The sequence below is a fragment of the Anabrus simplex genome, chromosome 1 (assembly GCF_040414725.1).
Source record: "Anabrus simplex isolate iqAnaSimp1 chromosome 1, ASM4041472v1, whole genome shotgun sequence".
In the NCBI taxonomy this organism is placed as follows: Eukaryota; Metazoa; Arthropoda; class Insecta; order Orthoptera; family Tettigoniidae; genus Anabrus; species Anabrus simplex.
This window is the reverse complement of record NC_090265.1, coordinates 799412033-799433021: the sequence shown is the minus strand read 5'-3', so window position 1 is coordinate 799433021 and position 20989 is coordinate 799412033. Positions and strand designations below refer to the sequence as shown.

The 20989-nt window shown below is 36.5% G+C and overlaps 1 protein-coding gene across 6 annotated transcripts in view; it reads left to right on the top strand.

Moving 5' to 3' along the window:
• The window catches only part of LOC136857549 (tectonin beta-propeller repeat-containing protein 2), a 211956-nt gene that overhangs the window by 136278 nt on the left and 54689 nt on the right, over positions 1–20989 (top strand). For 5 of the 6 annotated variants that reach the window (XM_067136303.2, XM_067136301.2, XM_067136304.2 and 2 more), the window contains one exon: positions 16488–16660. In XM_067136303.2, coding sequence (XP_066992404.2) covers positions 16488–16660 — 173 coding nt within the window. Of the gene's footprint in view, positions 1–241; positions 492–16487; positions 16661–20989 lie in introns of those variants that run through there. The other variant, XM_067136306.2, reaches the window with a different exon arrangement.

Genomic DNA, 20989 nt, shown 5'->3' with positions numbered 1-20989 from the left:
GTCCATCTACAAACCTTGTCTGCCATACCTCTCTGATCACTACCATGTTTCATTGAAAAACTGGTGTGTTATAGGAGTACTGTTCGGCAGTGAGGGTGCTGAAAAGCTTCAGATTGTCTTTAACTTATCCAAATGACATCGCCTTAAACATTATTAAGGATTCTCTAAAAATTCTCTGTTATTTGTATTTCACTATGCGTACTGATACTCAATAATGCTAGAAATTGTGTTCTTGTTTCAGGACCCTTGTGGTCGCTTACTATTTGTATTCTGGTATCTCTCTTGGAGGATAAATGAGACTCTACTAAGAAGATTCAGAGAACTCTCAAATGGATTTTAAGAAATACTTCCTTCATCTTAAGCGCCCAAGATCCGTCGAAACTGATTAACATGAACCCAAGACTTCCTATAGCAAGAGATATACAACTATGTGATTCACAAAGAAGGAGCCCCCATTAGACCCATAGTTAACTTTAGGAACAGCCCTACTTATAAAACCTGTGTTTATTCACAATTTTTTAATAAATTTCTTTTAATGAAACACCACAGCAAATCTTTTATAAAGAATTCAATTGAGTTCTGCAACATTGCTATAAACCTCAGTCTACAACCTTCACACTCTGTCTATTCTTTCAATATTTCCCATAAAAGATACTATCAGTATAATTAATTATAATCTCCGCCATCATAGTCTTACTAAACATGAAATAAATTATTTTATGACTGTTTTAGTTTTTTATATTTCCAGTAATATTTCCTCATTCAGTGACAGTATATACACTACAGTCCCATTAATCCAAACCCCGTTAATCCGAAATTCCGGTTAATCTGAATTGAAATATTCAATTTTTTAAAATGCTCCTTATTGAAGTGAAAGAAGATGATATAGAATGAAGATTTACTTGCATTTTACTAGTCATATTTCACTAGAATAACGGAATGTAAACATAATTACACATCATAAATCATCAATCACTGAACATTAAAAACTTCATATCTGGTCCGTATTGAAAGGAGATAACATACAATAGAAGGAAATTTGATTGATCCACCTTTTTTTTTTTTTGTAAAATGCTTAAAAAAGAATATTAAAAAGTTATGTGCTTGCTGGTCAAAGTATAAAATGAAAGTGAAGATATTAACAAATGGTTGAAGATATGATCACTTTGAAATAGTTAAAAAGTTTCAAGCGTAGCACTGCTAAGCACTAGGTTAAAATAAAACGTGGACATCCAAAAACTGTCGTATGTAGTCCTTCCACAGAGTATAGAATATAAAGTAACATAGGTAAGTTTGATGGTGGCTTGTAACACCAACTCATAAAAAGAAGCCGTCATTTATGAGGTACTCAAAGAAGTGGATCATATTGCAGGCAAAGAGAAAGTAGATATATGGCCAGAAAGTTCTTGATCCAATTCGGAACCTGAAGTACGAAGAGAAAGTTAAGAGTTAAAATAAAATATTGGAAATAGGGCAAAACACTGTGAAGTTAAGTAGGAGACACTCGCCTCTAATGGCCTGATGTGTGCGTGGAGAGTGACAAGAAGCAAGTGCTGGAGTTTGCTAGAAGCATAGAACATAGTTAAGGGGGGGGTCTGGAAGGGGGAGAGGAGGGGTGATGAGGGGGCAGAGTCAGGTGGGCGTGGTAGGGAAGGATACCGTGATAACATATGACGTATAATCTGAAAAAACAAGCTGTTTTTAGGGAGTGTAACACTGTTGAGAACTGGAATAAGAGAATCAAATAAAATTCTGGGCTTTTCGGAAATGTCGTTCAAGTTGAGATTAGGATTGAAATATTGGTCTAGATGTATGTAACAGGCTTCAGTGATATCTAGTAGGGGGGCCTTTGCTCAACGTGTCTAGTATTGTTAAATCTTGATCTAATCCATTAAATTTGTGTTTATAATCTTTTATGTGCTGACCAACTGCGGAAAACCTATTGTATTTAATTGCATTGAGATGTTCGGCGTATCTAATCTTGAAGCTCCTGCCAGTTTGTCCTATATATGAACTGTTACAGTCGCTGCACTGAAACCTGTAAACTCCTGACTTAGTAAAAGGATCCTATTTATTGACCAGGTTGGAATTGTGGAGAATATCCATATTTCTGTTGTTGGTGCGGAAAGCAATATTGACGTTATGTTTCTTGAATAGGTTGGTAACACTATAGATATTTTGATTGAATGTAAAATTTGAGAATAACTTAGGCCTGGGATTATCTTTTATTTAGATTTAGATCAATGTCTGCATTTGTTGATAATACGTTCGATGAAACTATTATTATAACCATTAAACCTGGCTATCGCACGTATAGTATTAAGTTCTTCGTTTAGGTCTGCTTTCGACATTGGAATTTTGAACGCGCGATCAGCTAAGCTATTGTAAGTAGCACGTTTGTGGGAATAGGGATGCATGGAATCCTGTTTTATTGTTGAAGCTGTATGGGTAGGTTTTCTGTATATTTTATAAGAGAATGAAGAAGGGAGTCTGGTGATCGTTATATCTAAAAAGTTGATGGAAGCATTAGTTTCTGAATCCAGTGTGAATTTGATATCAGGGTCCATGTTGTTGAGGTTTGAGAGGGTATTCAGTGCATCGACAGAACGCTCATCAATGAAGACAAACGTGTCATCTACAAATCTGGCCCAGAACTTAATATTACTAAACTTATCATTCCTTTCAATGGCATTGTGTTCCAGAAAGTCTTAAGTATATTTCTGCTAAGATGCCAGAGGCTGGTGATCCTATAGCCAAGCCGTTTTGCTCATAAATAACATTGTCAAATGTAAAATAATTATTGTCCAGTAATAATTTTAAAACAGACATAAAATCAGAGATTTCAAGTTTGCTCAATTGAGGATTAGAATTCAGATTATTCTTGATGATGGTAAAAAGCTTGCTTGTTTTTATGCTTTGATACATGTTAATGATATCGAAAGAATTCAGTGTGTGATGCAGTTGCAAGTTAAATTTATCTAGTTTCTTAATAAGCTCTGCAGTATTTTTAATGGATTTTTGAGCAGCAAAAGTGAAATGTTTTTTAAGGAACTGTTGAACAAACTGAGCAACTTTGTATAAAGGGCTTGGACTATAGTTTATTATAGTGCGTTTGGGAAAACCGGCCTTGTGGATCTTGGGTAGTGCTTTTGCAGTTGGTAAGCTAGGGTACATGTTGATGAGCTTCAACTTTTCTTTTTCAATTAAAAGAAATTATGCATTCTTGAGTGTTTAAGTTTCCTCTGAATTATCAGCGTGGGATCTTTGTTGACAACCGAAAAAGAGCTATCTTTAAAAAAAGTTTTTTGTTTTTTTAATATAATCTGATCTTTCCATAATAACGGTGGCATTTCCTTTATCTGCTTTAGTGACAGTGAGTTGATTCTCTTTAATTTTCTTAAGTTCAATGATGCTGGTCCTTTCCGGAAAATCTTTTTAAGTTCTATTGGATTCGGGAGATGTGAAAATTTTATTAAAATGTCTAGTCTTAATTCATCTTGTAAATCTTTCGGCAATTTGTTAATGGCGACTTCGGTTTCAATAACTAGTTTTGAAGCGATGTTAGGCGTATTTACGTTCGGCTCCTCCATCACCCCTCCTCTCCCCCTTCCAGACCCCTTTCCCCGCCTTATCGATGTTCTATGCTTCTAGCAAACTCCAGCACTTGCTCCTTGCCACTCTCCATGCACACATCAGGCCATTAGAGGTGAGTCTCCTACTTAACTTCACAGTGTTTTGCCCTATTTCCAATATTTTATTTTAACTCTTAACTTTCTCTTCATACTTCAGGTTCCGAATTGGATCGAGAACTCTCTGGCCATATATCTACTTTCTCTTTGCCTGCAATATGATCCACTTCTTTGAGTACCTCATAAATTATGGCTTCTTTTTATGAGTTGGTGTTACAAGCCACCATCAAACTTACTTATGTTGCTTTATTTTCGATACTCTGTGGAAGGACTACATACTACGACAGTTTTTGGATGTCCACGTTTTATTTTAACCTAGTGCTTAGCAGTGCTACGCTTAAGACTTTTTAACTATTTCAAAGTGATCATATCTTCAAACATTTGTTAATATTTCACTTTCATTGATACGTTGACCAGCAAGCACATAACTTTTTTATATTCTTTTAAGCATTTTACTTCATCCTATTAATGTCATTTATTAAGGGTCTATTATATGTACTACATACTTGTATATCTTTGTTCGTACCTTTGTTCATACAACCTCTTTCAGCTGATGATGGTGTCCATAGACACCAAAACCGGTACTGAATAAAAATGTTGTGATCATATTAACAACATATTATGTATTGAAAAAAAAAAAAAGGTGGATCAATCAAATTTCCATCTATTGTATGTCATCAATCACTGGTCGTTTATCTTTACAAAGTCTGTTAGTTTCTTTTGCCATAGTGATTGGAACCTACTCGAAGACGCAGTGTTAAACCAGCGTCTCATAAACATCACATCAGTGGCCGTAGCAGCGGAGTGTTGCTCGACATAGCGTACGGCAAGTTCTAAGGCGGCCACGGCATCTGAATGTGACACTAGTTGTTCATTGTGGTCTTCTTCGTCGTCAGTCTGTTCCTCATCAACTCCAGGTTCTTTCTCCACCATAGCTACAATTTCTTGTTCTGTTTGTAATTATGATAGTCAGCTTCCATCCACTCGCTAATGCCATTTTCATTGTCGTTTTCTCCTCTACGGGTTCTTAAATACCCTACTGTAATTTTATATTTTATTAATGTAACTGCTAAAGAACGGATATTTCAAATTACAGTATGTACTGTACTGTCTTATAGAAACTATTTTCCTCAGACGGTTGAGGCGCTGGCCTTCTGACCCCAACTTGGCAGGTTCGATCTTGACTCCCGGTGGTATTTGAAGGTGCTCAAATACGTCAGCCTCGTGTAAGTAGATTTACTGGCATGTAAAAGAAAATCCCGGCACCTAGGCATCTCCGGAAACCGTAAAAATAGTTAGCGGGGCGTAAAAACAATAACATTATTATTAGAGAATATTTTCCAGTCAATCCGAAAATTTCGTAATCCAAACAGACTCCGGTCCAGTTAGTTCGGATTAACGAGACTCAACTGTACCAGCAAACAGGTCTTCCAGTGGGGGACCCAGCTACAGGAATCCTGGCAGAAATCTATATTTACAGTTTAGAGAAGCTCTAAATCGAAAATAACATCAAAGATATTGCGTTAAGTGTTGTACATTGACGATATCTTTGCAATTATTGATCTACAAATCACTATTAGTTCAATAGTATTAGAACAGCTTAACTCATTAGTCCCTTTCCTTCAGTTTACACTAGAATCTGAAATCAATAACTCGCTTAATTTCTTTGACATTACAGTAATCAAAAACATAAATAATTTTTCTTTCAAACTCAAACAGTTAACACTTAAGCAATATTCCCTTTGCCATGGAGCTCAAAAGAGAGCTTAGTTTAATTGACAGAGCTCATGGTATACTCTTAACACAGAGAGGTTTTTAAAAAGACATTCAGGCCATCTATGCAATCACACGTGATAAGGGTTAAAATTAAAAAATTTGTTGTTAGAATCATCAGTAAAATTAGAAGCAAACCAATTTTCCACCTTGTTGATACATTAGTTGCTTAAGGCAACTTATTGGATAGAAGTAGTACATGTTTCGTATGTTATTAACATCTTGAGCCACATAGCACTGTTTAGTCTGTCTGATCATAATCATCATAATTTCCCATTATCCAGCTGTAGCCGGGTAGGGGCAAATATGGTTCCTCTCCACTTTCTTCGGTCTTTCCACCACTCCTCGTCCAACTCTGTGTCCCAGTCCAGGTTTCTTTCTCTAGTACTGCATTGCATTGTGTCCTTCCATCTCAATCGTGGTCGTCCGCGGCCTCTCCTTCCTTGCATTTGCATTTCCATCACCTTTTTTTGGCATTCTTTCATCACTCATTCGCTGTATGTGCCCAAACCACCTTAGTCAGCTCTTCTCTATTCTATCATTCATTTTTCCACTCCAGTTTCTTCCTGGATTTTCTCATCCCTTATTTTGTCTCTTCTACTCTTCTGTATCATACTCCTCAAGAACTTCATTTCGGCTGCCTGTATTCGACTCTCATCCTTCTTTGTCATTGTCCAAGTTTCTGCTCCGTAAGTTGTTATGGGTACGTATTACATCTTGTACATACAGTAGTTTCCTTTGCTTCCATTGGCACATCTTTGTCCCATAACATGTTTCTTACACTATGAGGGAAACAGTTTCCAGTTATCTGATGTTGGGACAAAATTGGTGATATATTTCACAAATTCTGATTTTACAAATATTGCTACACCATTTCTGTGACTAGAGTTTCAAGTACTTAGGAAGTATCATAGAGGAAAGTGGAAGAAATGACAAGGAAATAATCAAGCGTGGAAGACAAGCAGGAACATTCCTAAAAAGTATCAGAAGCCTGGTTAGGAGCAAGGATGTCCCTCAGAGAAGCAGAAGGGTGATATACAGGATGTACTATATACCTATTCTGAAATATGCAGCTGAGACTTGGGTAATGAGGCAGAGAGCCGTGAATAGAATACAGGCAAGTGAAATGAAATTTCTGTGAAGCAGGATAGGAGCGACAAGATGGGATAAGATGAGAAATGAGAAGGTTTGATATATGGTAACAGAAGAGCCACTACAGAATAGGATAGAGGCATCTAGACTTAGATGGTATGGACACATGAAGAGAATGACAGAGGAAAAGATACCGAGGAGAATGCACGAAATGGAGATAACAGGTAAATGGCCAAGAGGAAGACCAAGAGACAGGTGGATAAAAGGACTGGAAGAGTGTGTACAGAGAAGAGGAGAGGACTGGGCAAGAGTAACTAGGGAAAAGTGGTGGGAAGACAAGAGGAGATGGAGAGGCTTATGTTCCAAGTAGACCCGGCCATCAGGGAAACTGCAGATGATGATGATGATGATGATGATGATGATGATGATGATGATGATGAAATTAAGTAAAGGATGCGATACACCTCAAGACATGGCAAAGTGCATCAATGATTTTGGAGGTTAGGTTATATTTTCTTGTGTCTGGTTAAATTTCGGTAAGGCTATTCCCATGTAAATTTATAGCAAGGAGGTTATAATTTCTCTACTGGCACTTGAAATATGTTTTCATGATACATATAGTACGGTTAAGTGATGCTAGTTGAATAAGAAAACTGAAACAATAGCCACAAAATGCGATCGATAATCTTCGTTGTAGTTTTCTCACTATGTACACTTGCGAGCTCTCTCAACATTCGAAGGCGATGTCTGAGTTGATTAGTAATACTCGTCGACTACTTTTCTCTAAACAAAATTCAAAATGAAACAGGATAACAAGTTTTTGTAATAAATGTGTAAATAACGTGGCCGATAACAGTTAACTCGTTAGAAAGGCTGAAGTAAACGATCGCTTAATTCTCATGTTATATACTGAAATTAAGTAAGAAAGTGATGCACATCAAGATATGGCAGAGCACATCACTCATATCAGAGGATAGTTTGTATTTTCTCGCATCTAGTTTAATTTTGGAAAGGCTATTCCCATGTAAATTTATAGCGAGGAGGTTACCATTTCTCTCTGTGCGCTTGAAATATGCTTTTATGATACATATACGGTTAGGTTAGGTGACGCTGTTTGAAGAAGAAAACTGAAACGTTTGCCACAAAAGCCTCTGGGAGTGATACTCTAATTTTTTTTCAGAATGAAATTGAATATACGCTTTCATGCAGTATCTGATTTCAATTGATAACAAACAAATAAGCCATAGTGTAGTAGATATTATCCACAAAAAGACACGTTTTTAACCAACTGATTGCTATTTCATACCAATTGTATTGTGTATGGGTTTATTCCCAATTTTTACAAAAATCGGATATAGCAAGAATCCACTATAGCGAGTATATTTTTCGCTGTTATGAATTCTCGCTATAACAGACTTCTGCTGTAGTAATATATTTTCTAACTCAGGAATATACAAGCTAAAATGTACTCAGTGCAAATTTCATATATAGAACAAACAGGAAGGAATTTTGTAATCTGTTACCAAGAATACACCAATGCAAACAAAACACTAAATATTCAGATACTTTCCACATATTTTAAACTTTCCTCCTTGTAAAATTAAGCTTTAACTGTATATGTAAAATTTCTTTCCCATCACTTTTATTCATACTATGTAATGTGTTTTCCGTGTACATCTTATCATTTGTATTAAGCTGAAGACAACCTCAACATAGGTCGAAACATGTCCTTTTGACATAACAGTACAGACCATTTTGTATTGAATAGGTGGACAATATATGTCAATTCTTACTAAGAATTTTAACTATATTAAGTCAATATGGAACCGAAGATGAAATGTATCACGTGTAAATCTTACTCTAATTAAATTTATGAGAATATTTTCATTCATTTAGACCAGAAGTTTAACCCCAGTTACAATCTTAATGAAATAAATAACAGCTACATCATTCTTTTTGAAGAAATAATTAAATTTTTCCTCTCTTTCGGCAAAATAGTAACGATACAACGGACATGATCTCCTCTAATCCCTACCCCCTGTGGGTGGGGGACGCAGATGAAGAATACACCCACGGTATCCCCTGCCTGTCGTAAGAGGTGACTAAAAGGGGCCGCAGGGGCTCTCAACTTGGGAGTGTGGGTTGGCAACCACAGGGCCCTTAGCTGAGTCCTGGCATTGCTTCCACTTACTTTGCCAGGCTCCTCACTTTCATCTATCCTGTCCGACCTCCCTTGGCCAACTCTTGTTCTTTTCCGACCCCAACGGTATTAGAGCATTCGAGGCCTAATGAGCCTTTCATTTTCATGCCCTTCGAGGCCCTTGCCTTTCTTCGTCCGTGACGGATCCTTCACTTTTTTCTTTCTGTCTACCCCGTGTGGGTGGGGGATGCAGACGAAGAATATACCCACGGTATCCCCTGCCTGTCATGAGAGGCGACTAAAAGGTGCAACCAAGGGATGTTTGTATTAGAACCATGAAATTACTTTTGTTTAGTACCATCACGCGGGGAACACCATGGGTTGCCTTTACTTGCGGGTAGTACCACTATATTAGGTACACAATAGGTTTGTGATTAGTAGCAGCAGAGAGTGGTTCACTGTGGGTTTCCAGTACCCGTGATTAGTACCATTGTGAGAAACACCACGGGTCTGGGCGTTGCCTGCGATTAGTACCACTATATGAGCGACACCGTGGGTCTGCGTTGCCTGTGATTAGTATCCACTATATGAGGAACACCATGGGAATACCGGTGCCCGTGATTAGTACACCTAGGTAAGGAACACCATCGGTTTGCGTTGCATATGTGTGGCGACATTATGTGAAAAACACCATAGGTCTGCGTTACCTGTACAACGTACAATACTTGTGAGTAGTACCATCATGTGTGGAACACCGTGAGTCTACGCTACTTTTGATTAGTACCCAACATGACAAATATAGATGCGAGCTGAAGAGAAGACTAGCGGGACGTGAGGTGGGACACGGGGGAGCAGCTTTCTCTCTCAGTCGTCTCGGCTATGGCTCTTCCTAAAAGTATCGTCAGCCAGCAGCCAGTCTCCCTCTGATGATACAAGTGGCCAGTCGAACAGTTCGGTAGTGTTGACCTTTTAAATGTTGAACAGCGATTTATATATTGAGACTTACATAACTGTGTTATATTGCATCCGGGAGATAGAGGGTTCGAATCCCACTGTCGGCAGCCCTAAAGATGGTTTTCCGTGGTTTCCCATTTTCACACCAGGCAAATGCTGGGGCTGTACCTTTAATTAAGGCCACGGCCGCTTCCTTCCAACTCCTAGGCCATTCCTATCCCATCGTCGCCATAAGACCTATCTGTGTCGGTGCGACGGAAAGCCCCTAGCAAAAAAAAAAACTGTGTTATAAAACATTTATGTTATTATAGTGCTACTTTGTATTACTATTATGGTACCCTGCCGGAAGAAAGGATAGACTATCCACAGCGAAGCTAGGGAGGTTATCAGACATGTTATCCAATAATGTGATGAATAGGCACGAGAAGGGAAACTGTTTTGTGTGTCACCAAGAAAAGTGACATAGAGACACAAGGTTTGATGAAGCTAATTTAGGCCTACAGACTATTGTTTTAATGTTATTTTATTTCATAGTTTTGTCTATCAAGAAAAGTGGCATAGGGACACAAGGATTGATGAAGCTAATTTAGGCCCACAGTCTATTGTTTTAAATGTTATTTTATTTCATAGTTTTGTGTGTCATCAAGAAAAGTGGCATAGGGACACAAGGATTGATGAAGGTAATTTAGGCCTACAGTCTATTGTTTTAAATGTTATTTTATTTCATAGTTTTGTGTGTCACCAAGAAAAGTGACATAGGGACACAAGGATTGATGAAGCTAATTTAGGCCTACAGTCTATTGTTTTAAATGTTATTTTATTTCATAGTTTTGTGTGTCACAAAGAAAAGTGACACAGGGACACAAGGATTGATGAAGCTAATTTAGGCCTACAGTCTATTGTTTTAAATGTTATTTCATTTTCATTCAGTTTTGTGTGTCACCAAGAAAAATGACATAGGGACACAAGGATTGATGAAGATAATTTAGGCCTACAGACTATTGTTTTAAATGTTATTTTATTTCATAGTTTTGCCTATCAAGAAAAGTGACATAGGGGCACAAGGATTGATTAAGCTAATTTAGGCCTACAGACTATTGTTTCAAATGTTATTTTATTTCATAGTTTTGCCTATCAAGAAAAGTGACATAGGGACACAAGGATTGATGAAGCTAATTTAGGCCTACAGACTATTGTTTTAATGTTATTTTATTTCATAGTTTTGTCTATCAAGAAAAGTGGCATAGGGACACAAGGATTGAAGCTAATTTAGGCCTACAGTCTATTATTTCAAGTGTTATTTTATTTCATAGTTTTGCCTATCAAGAAAAGTGACATAGGGACACTAGGATTAATTAAGCTAATTTAGGCCTACAGACTATTGTTTCAGATGTTATTTTATTTCATAGTTTCGCCTATCAAGAAAAGTGACATAGGGACACAAGGATTGATTAAGCTAATTTAGGCCTACAGACTACTGTTTCAAATGTTATTTTATTTCATAGTTTTGTGTGTCACCAAGAAAAGTGACATAGGGACACAAGGATTGATGAAGCTAATTTAGGCCTACAGTCTATTGTTTTAAATGTTATTTCATTTTCATTCAGTTTTGTGTGTCACCAAGAAAAATGACATAGGGACACAAGGATTGATTAAGCTAATTTAGGCCTACAGACTATTGTTTCAAATGTTATTTTATTTCATAGTTTTGCCTATCAAGAAAAGTGACATAGGGACACAAGGATTGATTAAGCTAATTTAGGCCTACAGACTATTGTTTTAAATGTTATTTTATTTCATAGTTTTGTGTGTCACAAAGAAAAGTGACATAGGGACACAAGGATTGATGAAGATAATTTAGGCCTACAGTCTATTGTTTGAAATGTTATTTTATTTCATAGTTTTGTGTGTCACCAAGAAAAGTGACAGAGACACAAGGATTGAATAAGATAATTGAGGCCTACAGTCTATTGTTTTAAATGTTATTTCATTTCATAGTTTTGTGTGTCACCAAGAAAAGTGACAGAGACACAAGGATTGATTAAGATAATTTAGGCCTGGAGTCTATTGTTTTAAATGTTATTTTATTTCATAGTTTTGCCTGTCAAGAAAAGTGACATAGGGACACAAGGATTGATTAAGATAATTTTGGCCTGGAGTCTATTGTTTTAAATGTTATTTTATTTCATAGTTTTGCCTGTCAAGAAAAGTGACATAGGGACACAAGGATTGATTAAGATAATTTAGGCCTACAGTCTATTGTTTTAATGTTATTTTATTTCATAATTTTGTCTATCAAGAAAAGTGGCATAGGGACACAAGGATTGATTAAGCTAATTTAGGCCTACAGACTATTGTTTTAAATGTTATTTTATTTTATATTTTTGCCTATCAAGAAAAGTGACATAGAGACACAAGGATTGATGAAGATAATTAGTTAGGCCTACAGTATTTTTAAATATTTTGTGATTAAATAAAATTCTATAAAATTGAGTTCGTCAGTAAACTAACTCGTCGAATAATGAATAAATTCCCTCCTCTCACCCATTTCAGATGGTACAACGCTGGCTTTATGAGCGTACAATATGTCTGTGGGTTCGACCTCGGCTAAGTGCAATGGTATCTGAAGGTGCTGAACTACGTCAGCGTCGTGTCGACAGCTTTATCGACACGTAAAATAACCTTTGCGGCACAGAATTCGTGACGCACAAGCGAGAATATTGTTATACAGAATAGTAGAATAGAATAATTCCATCCCCTAGTTCCGGATCTCCTGGAACTGGGGACAGAGTAATCATTTATTGCTATTTTTTTATATGAATGATCTTCTTATATATATTACTACATTAAACATCATAATTACTCCTAATCACTATTTAGCCTACACCCAATCTCTAAATTGTAGTTTTTTAATTTTATTTCTTTTGGTCCTAGACATTAACAGTGTTATATTGTCTAGGACAACACGTATCTTACCGGTACTCCTATTATTAATTAGTGTAATTTGTTTTAGGAGTCCGAACATATTTTTCCTTAGCTTACAATAGACATTATATATTAACTGAATGGCTGAATGAGTGAATGACTGACTGATGTCTGGATGAGTTGAATGATTGGATCGTAATCATAAAATTGTTATATGCGCACATATTCAATCTGGTTCATTATTATTATTATTATTATTATTATTATTATTTTCATTTTCTTCACGTAACGAACACGCCGGGACATGTGTTTGCAATTTTTTTTTGCTAGGGGCTTTTACGTCGCACCGACACAGGTAGGTCTTATGGCGACGATGGGATAGGAAAGACCTAGGAGTTGGAAGGAAGCGGCCGTGGCCTTAATTAAGGTACAGCCCCAGCATTTACCTGGTGTGAAAATGGGAAACCACGGAAAACCATTTTCAGGACTGCCGATAGTGGGATTCGAACCTACTATCTCCCGGATGCAAGCTCATAGCCGCGCGTCTCTACACGCACGGCCAACTCGCCCGGTACATGTGTTTGAGAGAGAATGCATTCGTAACTCGGCACACTGACGAGCGAAATTGACCTGCCTTTAGTTCACTTCATGAAACTAACTGCATTTGAAATACAGAAAATAAATATCGTCTTCTTCTAGTAATGTAACCGTCATCGGACGTTGGCGATCATTTTGTAAAAATATGTAAAAAGTATTATAATAATTAATACAATATATATATATTAAAATAAAAAATAACAAAAGCTCTTTCGATCTGCACCTTGAGGATGGACTCTGCCCGTGATAAAATCTAATTCTGAAGATGGCATAAATTCCCAGTGTCACTGGAACATAACCTAGATTACTATTAGTTGGAAACTGCCTTGTCTTAATATTTCGCTGATCAGATGTAGTCTATTAATAGATGAATCATTTTGCCAACCTGCGGTATACAAAAACACATCAAGTGTCTTGCAGGAAGAGACCACCTGAGGACACTGCGACTGCGAGGGCGAACGTTTTCAGAAACTCAAGTACATACACCAGCTTGGTGACGATAAGACAGGGACGAGGGGAGAAGCGAGGGCTAACGCATTCCCGGCCACATTCCTAGCGAAATTCTTCTCTTGAGCTCCCATCTATACCATGGTTCTACTTTACTAGCGATAAGTATCATTATGAGGGGCCGTTGACCTGTATTTTCGACTGCTTTAGACAACAAGCATCCTCGATTCAGGATTGTACTTTAGAAGTGGTCCCTTGGTCAGTAATACTATTTTTATGATAGTTTTTGGGTCGGATCCACTGATTGTTTTAAATTCATATCCATCCATTCATTCTTCATGGCATTTTTTATTTTGGTCAGTGGATGATTTTGAACTTTTAATTTGTCATTTCATTTCGTACCATCAGGGGCCGATGACCTAGATGTTAGGCCCGTTTAAACAACAAGCATCATGATCATCAAACTCTAACCCTCCCTTTTCCTTTCCCTTCCTGCCTCCCTCATAAGAACAGTTGTTTGCTGCCGCGAGCCAGCAGTCTTAACATAGCCCAGCAAACATGCACATACATGCACACACACGCAGGGGAGTGAGTACTTAAGTATCTTTTCTTTCTCAAGTTTTCTTTCTTTTTCCTTTCCCTAACTTCACTCTAAGTTTTTCTCCTATTTTTTAGACTCCTCCTTCATAAAGATTATGACTTCTGTAAATCTTTGTTCTTCGCTGATTTACTCTATTCATTTATACATTTTATGAGAATCTTCACTGTCTCAAATTAGGAGTTCCCCTTGCTTCAGGAAGCTTAAAGTGATGCAGCATCAACATGTAAAATTTTACATTTTATTCTTGTGATATCTTAACCAGATTTCACTCAGTTTTAAGGATTCGAGATTTAATGACATTCTTTCCATTTTAATTTTACTTTTTGTCTTGCACTTTTTAACATCTTTCTTTTTGGGACTGTACAATCCAACACATTTGGATCCCTATCTAACTTCGGATGAATTTTGAACTATAGAGTTCTTTCAATAAGTGTACGTCATATATTCTTTTTAACTAACTATTTATTGTGTATCTTCAACTATTTTGGACTTCTTTTACTCCATATTCTAGGGAGGTTCACATAGCAATGAAAAGGTTAGAATACATTATTTCCAGATGTGGAGTGTAGTGAATTTCCTCCCACTAGAGGACCTGTGATAAGGTTTCTTTGATGTTATCCAAGATGTAATTTCAGGTTTCAGTCATGACATGTTCAGGTTTTTAGTTGAAGGATCAACCATCATATGATATAACAACCAGCTGGTCTTTGAGGCAATAAACTCAGGACTTGCTCAGAATGAGTTGAATTCATTTCATTGTGGTAATCACTGCCCCCCTTTCTTGCTAATAAAACAAAGTTCTGCACTGTCAAGAAGTCCTTCTCCACTTCCCATGTGTAAAATTATGGTGAGTTTCCCAGCTCCAGTGGGTGTTTTGAACACTCCACACCTTCCATAAATTTTCTGAATGTACCCTCTGTATTGATTATAGTTGTCAAAGTTGTTCTCTTTCCACCCATATTTCATCATGTTGTTCTGTCCACATCGGGTCTTAACTGTAAAGATGATCTTGTAGCTCTGTGCTCGTAGATCCATCATTCTTCTAAGATATATATGTCAGAATGCAGCAGCTGTCAGATTCCATTAGCACTGGTTTTCTGTTCAGTTTTTTTTTTAATTAAAAAACAAACACCATTAAAAGAAATACATATTACCGGTACTAAAATTAAAATTGTAACACAATTCAAATATCTAGGTAAGTTAATAACAAATAATTTAAATGAAAAACCTTCAATTCAAATAAGGGCAAACAAATTATCTAAGGAAACTCACCATAACTTTAAAAAAGAAATGCTTATCCATTAATGCAAAAATCAAAAATTACAATACAGTCATAAAACCAGAAGCCACATTTGCTGCAGAAACATTATTTCATCTAAATGAACAATCCAAAACTGACAGGTTACAGAAGATTACAAGTCGAATTGGAAGAACTTGTATCAATAAAAGCTATCAAAAAAATGGGCAATGGCGAATAGTACCTAACAACGTTGTATATCAGAAATTTGAACCCATTATTGATACCATACACAGGAAAAGACTAGTGAAACAGCTAGTGCAGTACAATCTTGCTTCAAAAAATACTACAACTGGATGCAGATGGATAAAAGAAATTAGAGAGGATTTGAATGAAATTGGCCTTATGCCAGATGACACTGTGGATAAGAAAAAAATTATGACTTTCCACTTTACACTCACAAAAAAGAAAATCCCAACTAGAATATTCTCTACATAAGAAAGGGCAAGAATATCAACACATACAAAGAAGTACTGGGAGGACCGCAAGGCTTGGACAGTTCCTACCAAGAAACCAAAGGTTTGATTAAAGTGATCCAATGTGGTCTCAAAAGATGTATGATTTCTCAGTTTGACTTGCTATAACTTAAACAATTAAAAACATATCTCTTCTATTTTCTAATGAAAAGAATAAATATTTAATGCTCATATAATTGTTCCATTACATATTTAATAAATTTTGCCTACATGATTGTTATGTATATATTTCTCAGATATTGTATGAAATTGTTGTGCTAATAACACTGCAATAATATTTTGCTTTTAGAACTGTTATTATGTTCTTTGTTTATTGAATTGTAGTTACATACAAATAATTAATATGCACACTCTCCCATGACATGAATTAGAGTATTATATATAATGGTGACACAATAATAGCAGTTTTCCTAACTTATTCACCTTAATTACAATCTGTGTCTTATCATATTACAGAATGATTATATTATAAACTTATGCATTCTTCTATGTGTAGGAACCATCCGTTTCATTCATCTCTCATGCAGCAGTGATAGTGTTTGGGCTTGTAGCGACCAAGGTGAAGTATACATGACAATCGGATCTCCACGCTCGATGGCAAGTTCAACATTTGCTCCCGCTTGGATTCCAGTTGATGAGAAACCTGACATTAAAACTAGCTTCACTAAGGTAATGGAGTAATAATACACATGTTATGAATGAAATTTATTTCTGAGTTCCTTTCAAATATTTCTAAATTCTTCCATGTATATGTTTTATGTGGGACAGGGTTGTAGAATATTTTTAACCTCAATTTATTAAAAGGGAATTATCATTAGTATTATGTTAAATAGTAGTTATGAAAGTTAAACAAACATTGAAGAATAAAAAACAATTAGTATTTTCATGCTATATACAGATTACACATTTGCAAATCCACTTTTTTGTAGTTTTGTCATGCTACATAATCGCAATCGTTCCAAGAGTCTAAATCTATTTAATAAATTAAAGTTTCTCGTAAGAAAATATGAAGAATGTAATATAATAATTATATTGTCATTAAACAGCATACAGTTGTAAATAAAAAGTCAATCACTTGGCTGGTTTGGGTGGCTCAGGCGGTTGAAGCGCTGGCCTTCTGACCCGAACTTGGCAGGTTCGATCCTGGCTCAGTCCAGTGGTATTTGAAGGTGCTCAAATATGTCTGCTTCATGTCGGTAGATTTACTGGCACGTTAAAGTACTCCTGCGGGACTAAATTCTGGAACCTCGGCGTCTCCAAAAACCGTAAAAGTAGTTAGTGGGACGTAAAGCCAATAACATTATTGTTGTTAATCAAAGGAATAGACAGGCTCAACTGCTGTTCATTAACAATCATTTCATACTTTATCCTTCATACTTTCAACATCAGTCAGTCATCACTGATCTGCATTGAGGGTTGATGCCCAGGTGGTAGATTCCCTATCAGTTGTTTACACAGTCTTTTCTTAAATGATTTCAAAGAACTTGAAAATTTATCTAAAATTTCCCTTGGTAAGTTCTTCCAATCACTAATTCCTCTTCCTATAATTAAATATTTGTTCCAACTTGTCCTCTTGTATTGCAACTTTATCTTCATATTATAATCTTTCCTTCCTTTAAAAGCTCCATACCATCTCTCCACTGGAACATACAGCTTACAACAGGCGACCAGTTTATTTCCTTACTCCCAAGTTTTTTCAACCCAAAGTTTGCAACATTTTCGTAACATTACTCTTTTGTCAGAAATCACTCAGAACAAATCATGCTGCTTTCCTTTGGATCTTTTCCAGTTTTCGTATCGTAATACTAGTGTGGGTCCCATACACTGTTACAATACTCTATTTGAAATCTTACCAGTGACTTACACGCCCTTTCCTTTGCATTCTTCTTCTTCTCCTCCTTCTTCCAGTCTTCTGGGTCGAGTTATGAATTGAGGATCTCCTCACCGATATTTCTTCTAATTTTCTCTTCTCTATACTCTCCTTCACTGTATCCATCCACGTCTTTCTGGACCTTAAGCTTACTAACACCTACTGCCATTCATAATCTTTACACCCACCATCCTAATCATACTATATTTAATAACTTGGAAATCATCATATATATCTTTCTTAAATAAAAATCTAAAGAAAACCTCATTTCTAACTATTCTAGTTCTTAATTACAGCTTTGATCTTATATTCAACATTTAACTCTGAATGAAATGTCATTTGCCTTGAAAAATTAAGTGACTCCTTAAAACTCAATACTATAGCTCAGTTATCATCTCAGATGTCAGAACTATTCAAATACAGCAACATATACATATCACCTATTAACCTGTGCAATACCCCTATAAGATATTTAATATGGGTATTTCCTAACAACGCAACCTTATTTTATATGTAGCAAGAATTATTTGCCTTGACATATGCGTAGGCATGGCTAACCCAAAAGCAAAAGGATGCAAATGCATGGATATTCACTCGTTGAGAACTCTATCCATGCATTTGCTTCATGTACATGATCCAGAAATTAAATATTAGCATTCAGTATCCATCATTACATCACCTCTGTAACTAATTCCATATCAATTCACTTCAACGTCTTCTCATTTCATTACATCCTACATATCATTCAACTCATTCATTAAATCTTCTTAACGTAACCATTTGCCTAAATATTATAACCTCTTCTCGTATAAAATGTTTCCCACGACATATTAAACTTCATTAAATCTCAATTCACTTCACTGGATCACATTTTATCTCTCAGAATAACATTTAACCATCTAGTATACTGAGATACTTCTTCACGTTCAACATCGACAATAAAGATTATCTACATATCCTTTCCATATCATATCATATTACGATGACCAACAAGCATGTTCGGATTTCTAACCCATTTAAGAAATCAATCACTCACATATGCTTTCATTTTGCTGTGTTAAATCTATACACGCAAATAATCATAAATTCCATAGCCATCATATTACACTAAACTTATATATACGGTCACTTCTTTGAGATATATAGATTCTAATATAACTTAACTTGAATGCTCAATTCAGAAATTGCACTTCACTGAATCACTTGACATCTTAAATACACCACAATAACTAACAATTTCATGAGATTTACATCCTAACTTAATTAAGAACTATAATTTAGTAAACTTAGCTTGTCATTCTCTGGCTTACGATGATTTTGTAGCCGTCTGAGCTACAGCTGCTGTCCTTGGCCAGCTGGAACCCATGGATCAGCTGGTGTCCACTCCTTCATCAGGTTGGTTGGTTGGCCGGTGACATACTCATCTCCAGGTTGGGCCAGGGCAGATTTAGCAACACATAGTCATATTCTTCTTTCTTGCGCTAAATTCAACAAAGTAAAATCCTGATATGTAAAAGTTCATATCAATGCCTCCAGTAGTCAAAAATATTTTTCTCAATGCTCTTCTTATATGCGCTTACTTATTGAGCTGACTACTTTCAAAACATTTAATACTGGGATCAGTGTATTTCCAGTATTAATTCTGCCTTTATTTTTATATAATTTTGGATAATAATTTGGATAATAATGCTCTTGAATCTCATAATTCTGTCTTCTTGATAAGATTCTTGAATTCTTTCTATCTGCTGATCTCTAATTTTAAAAGCCTTCGATGTTACGGTCCTTGTCTGACCACTTACTCGCTTATTTAATTTAAATCATCTCAGTTCACACCGCAATTCTGTTCTTTCAAACTGAATGTATCTTCCTCTCACAACAAGTATTTCTAGCATCCTCTACTTCAATCTGGCTTATTTCTTTCTGATTATACACAGCTAATGTCTTCAGTGACCATCCAGTCTCACGGCAATTTAGTTGTATAATAATATAATAATTTTATCTTGTTTCTTTTAAAAAATCCTCTTGACATTTCAATATTCTTTTCTTACACAGCCTTCGTGATGATGCTCTCTTTCTCCGATCTCAGCCCCCTGTGAACTTTTGAATTACAGTTCGTTTTACATAATTCCGTCTTGCGTGGGCTGTACATTACTTTGACGCCATTTTGTAAAATGCAATGGGCACAACGTTTTTTAATAACAATTAACGTAAAATTGGCATCATAATATTGACGAGAACCCATTGAAACTTTGCCAGCAATGCCTGTTCCACGTGTCTTTACGAAACTATGATCCATCACGAAAATATTCCTGTTGTCTAAAAAACTTTTAGTCCTAATTTTACTAAGCGTCAGGTACAGTAGACACATTATAACTCTGCCACTGAGTAGCCGTGGCCTTTCGTGAACTTTGAAGTCTGGCATGTTTTGATACCATTCTGCGGATTTGAGAAATGGTTTTTGTACAGGCTAGTAGAATATCATTCTCTCTGAACTATTTCCTGAGAACCAGTGACGTTACACAGAGAGGCACTGTACAATCGACTGCCGCGGCTAGCGATGTTTAGTAAAGGCATGGACGTTGATGGTCAACGAGTTTTTTGCGCGTGCGCAGGGCCGTGGGTGTGAAGGGAAGAAGCAGCGTGCTGTGGTAGCCGCCAGTGGTGTTCTTTACTGTTAGGTCACGATTGCAAGACAACCCATGATTATTCACCAGAGATTCTGAGAAAAAATCGTCTTGGCTCCAGAAAAATACGGTACGGTGATCCACATTAGGTACTTTCGCCCCTTCAGCACAGTAATTAAAACTGACCCCCTGTGGGTGGGGGACGCAGACGAAGAATACACTCACGGTATCCCCTGCCTGTCTTAAGAGGCGACTAAAAGGTGCGACCAAGGGATGATTACATTAGAACCATGAAACTCCTTGTGATTAGTACCACCACGCGGGGAACACAGTGGGTCGCTTTGCCTTGCGCGTAATACCACTATGTTAGGTACTAAATAGGTTTGTGATTAGTAGCAAATGAGAGCACGACGGCTTTTACAGTACCTCTGATTAGTAGCACTATATGAGCGACACCATGGGATGATAGAACCCATGATTCTGGCTTGCCTATGATTAGTAGGG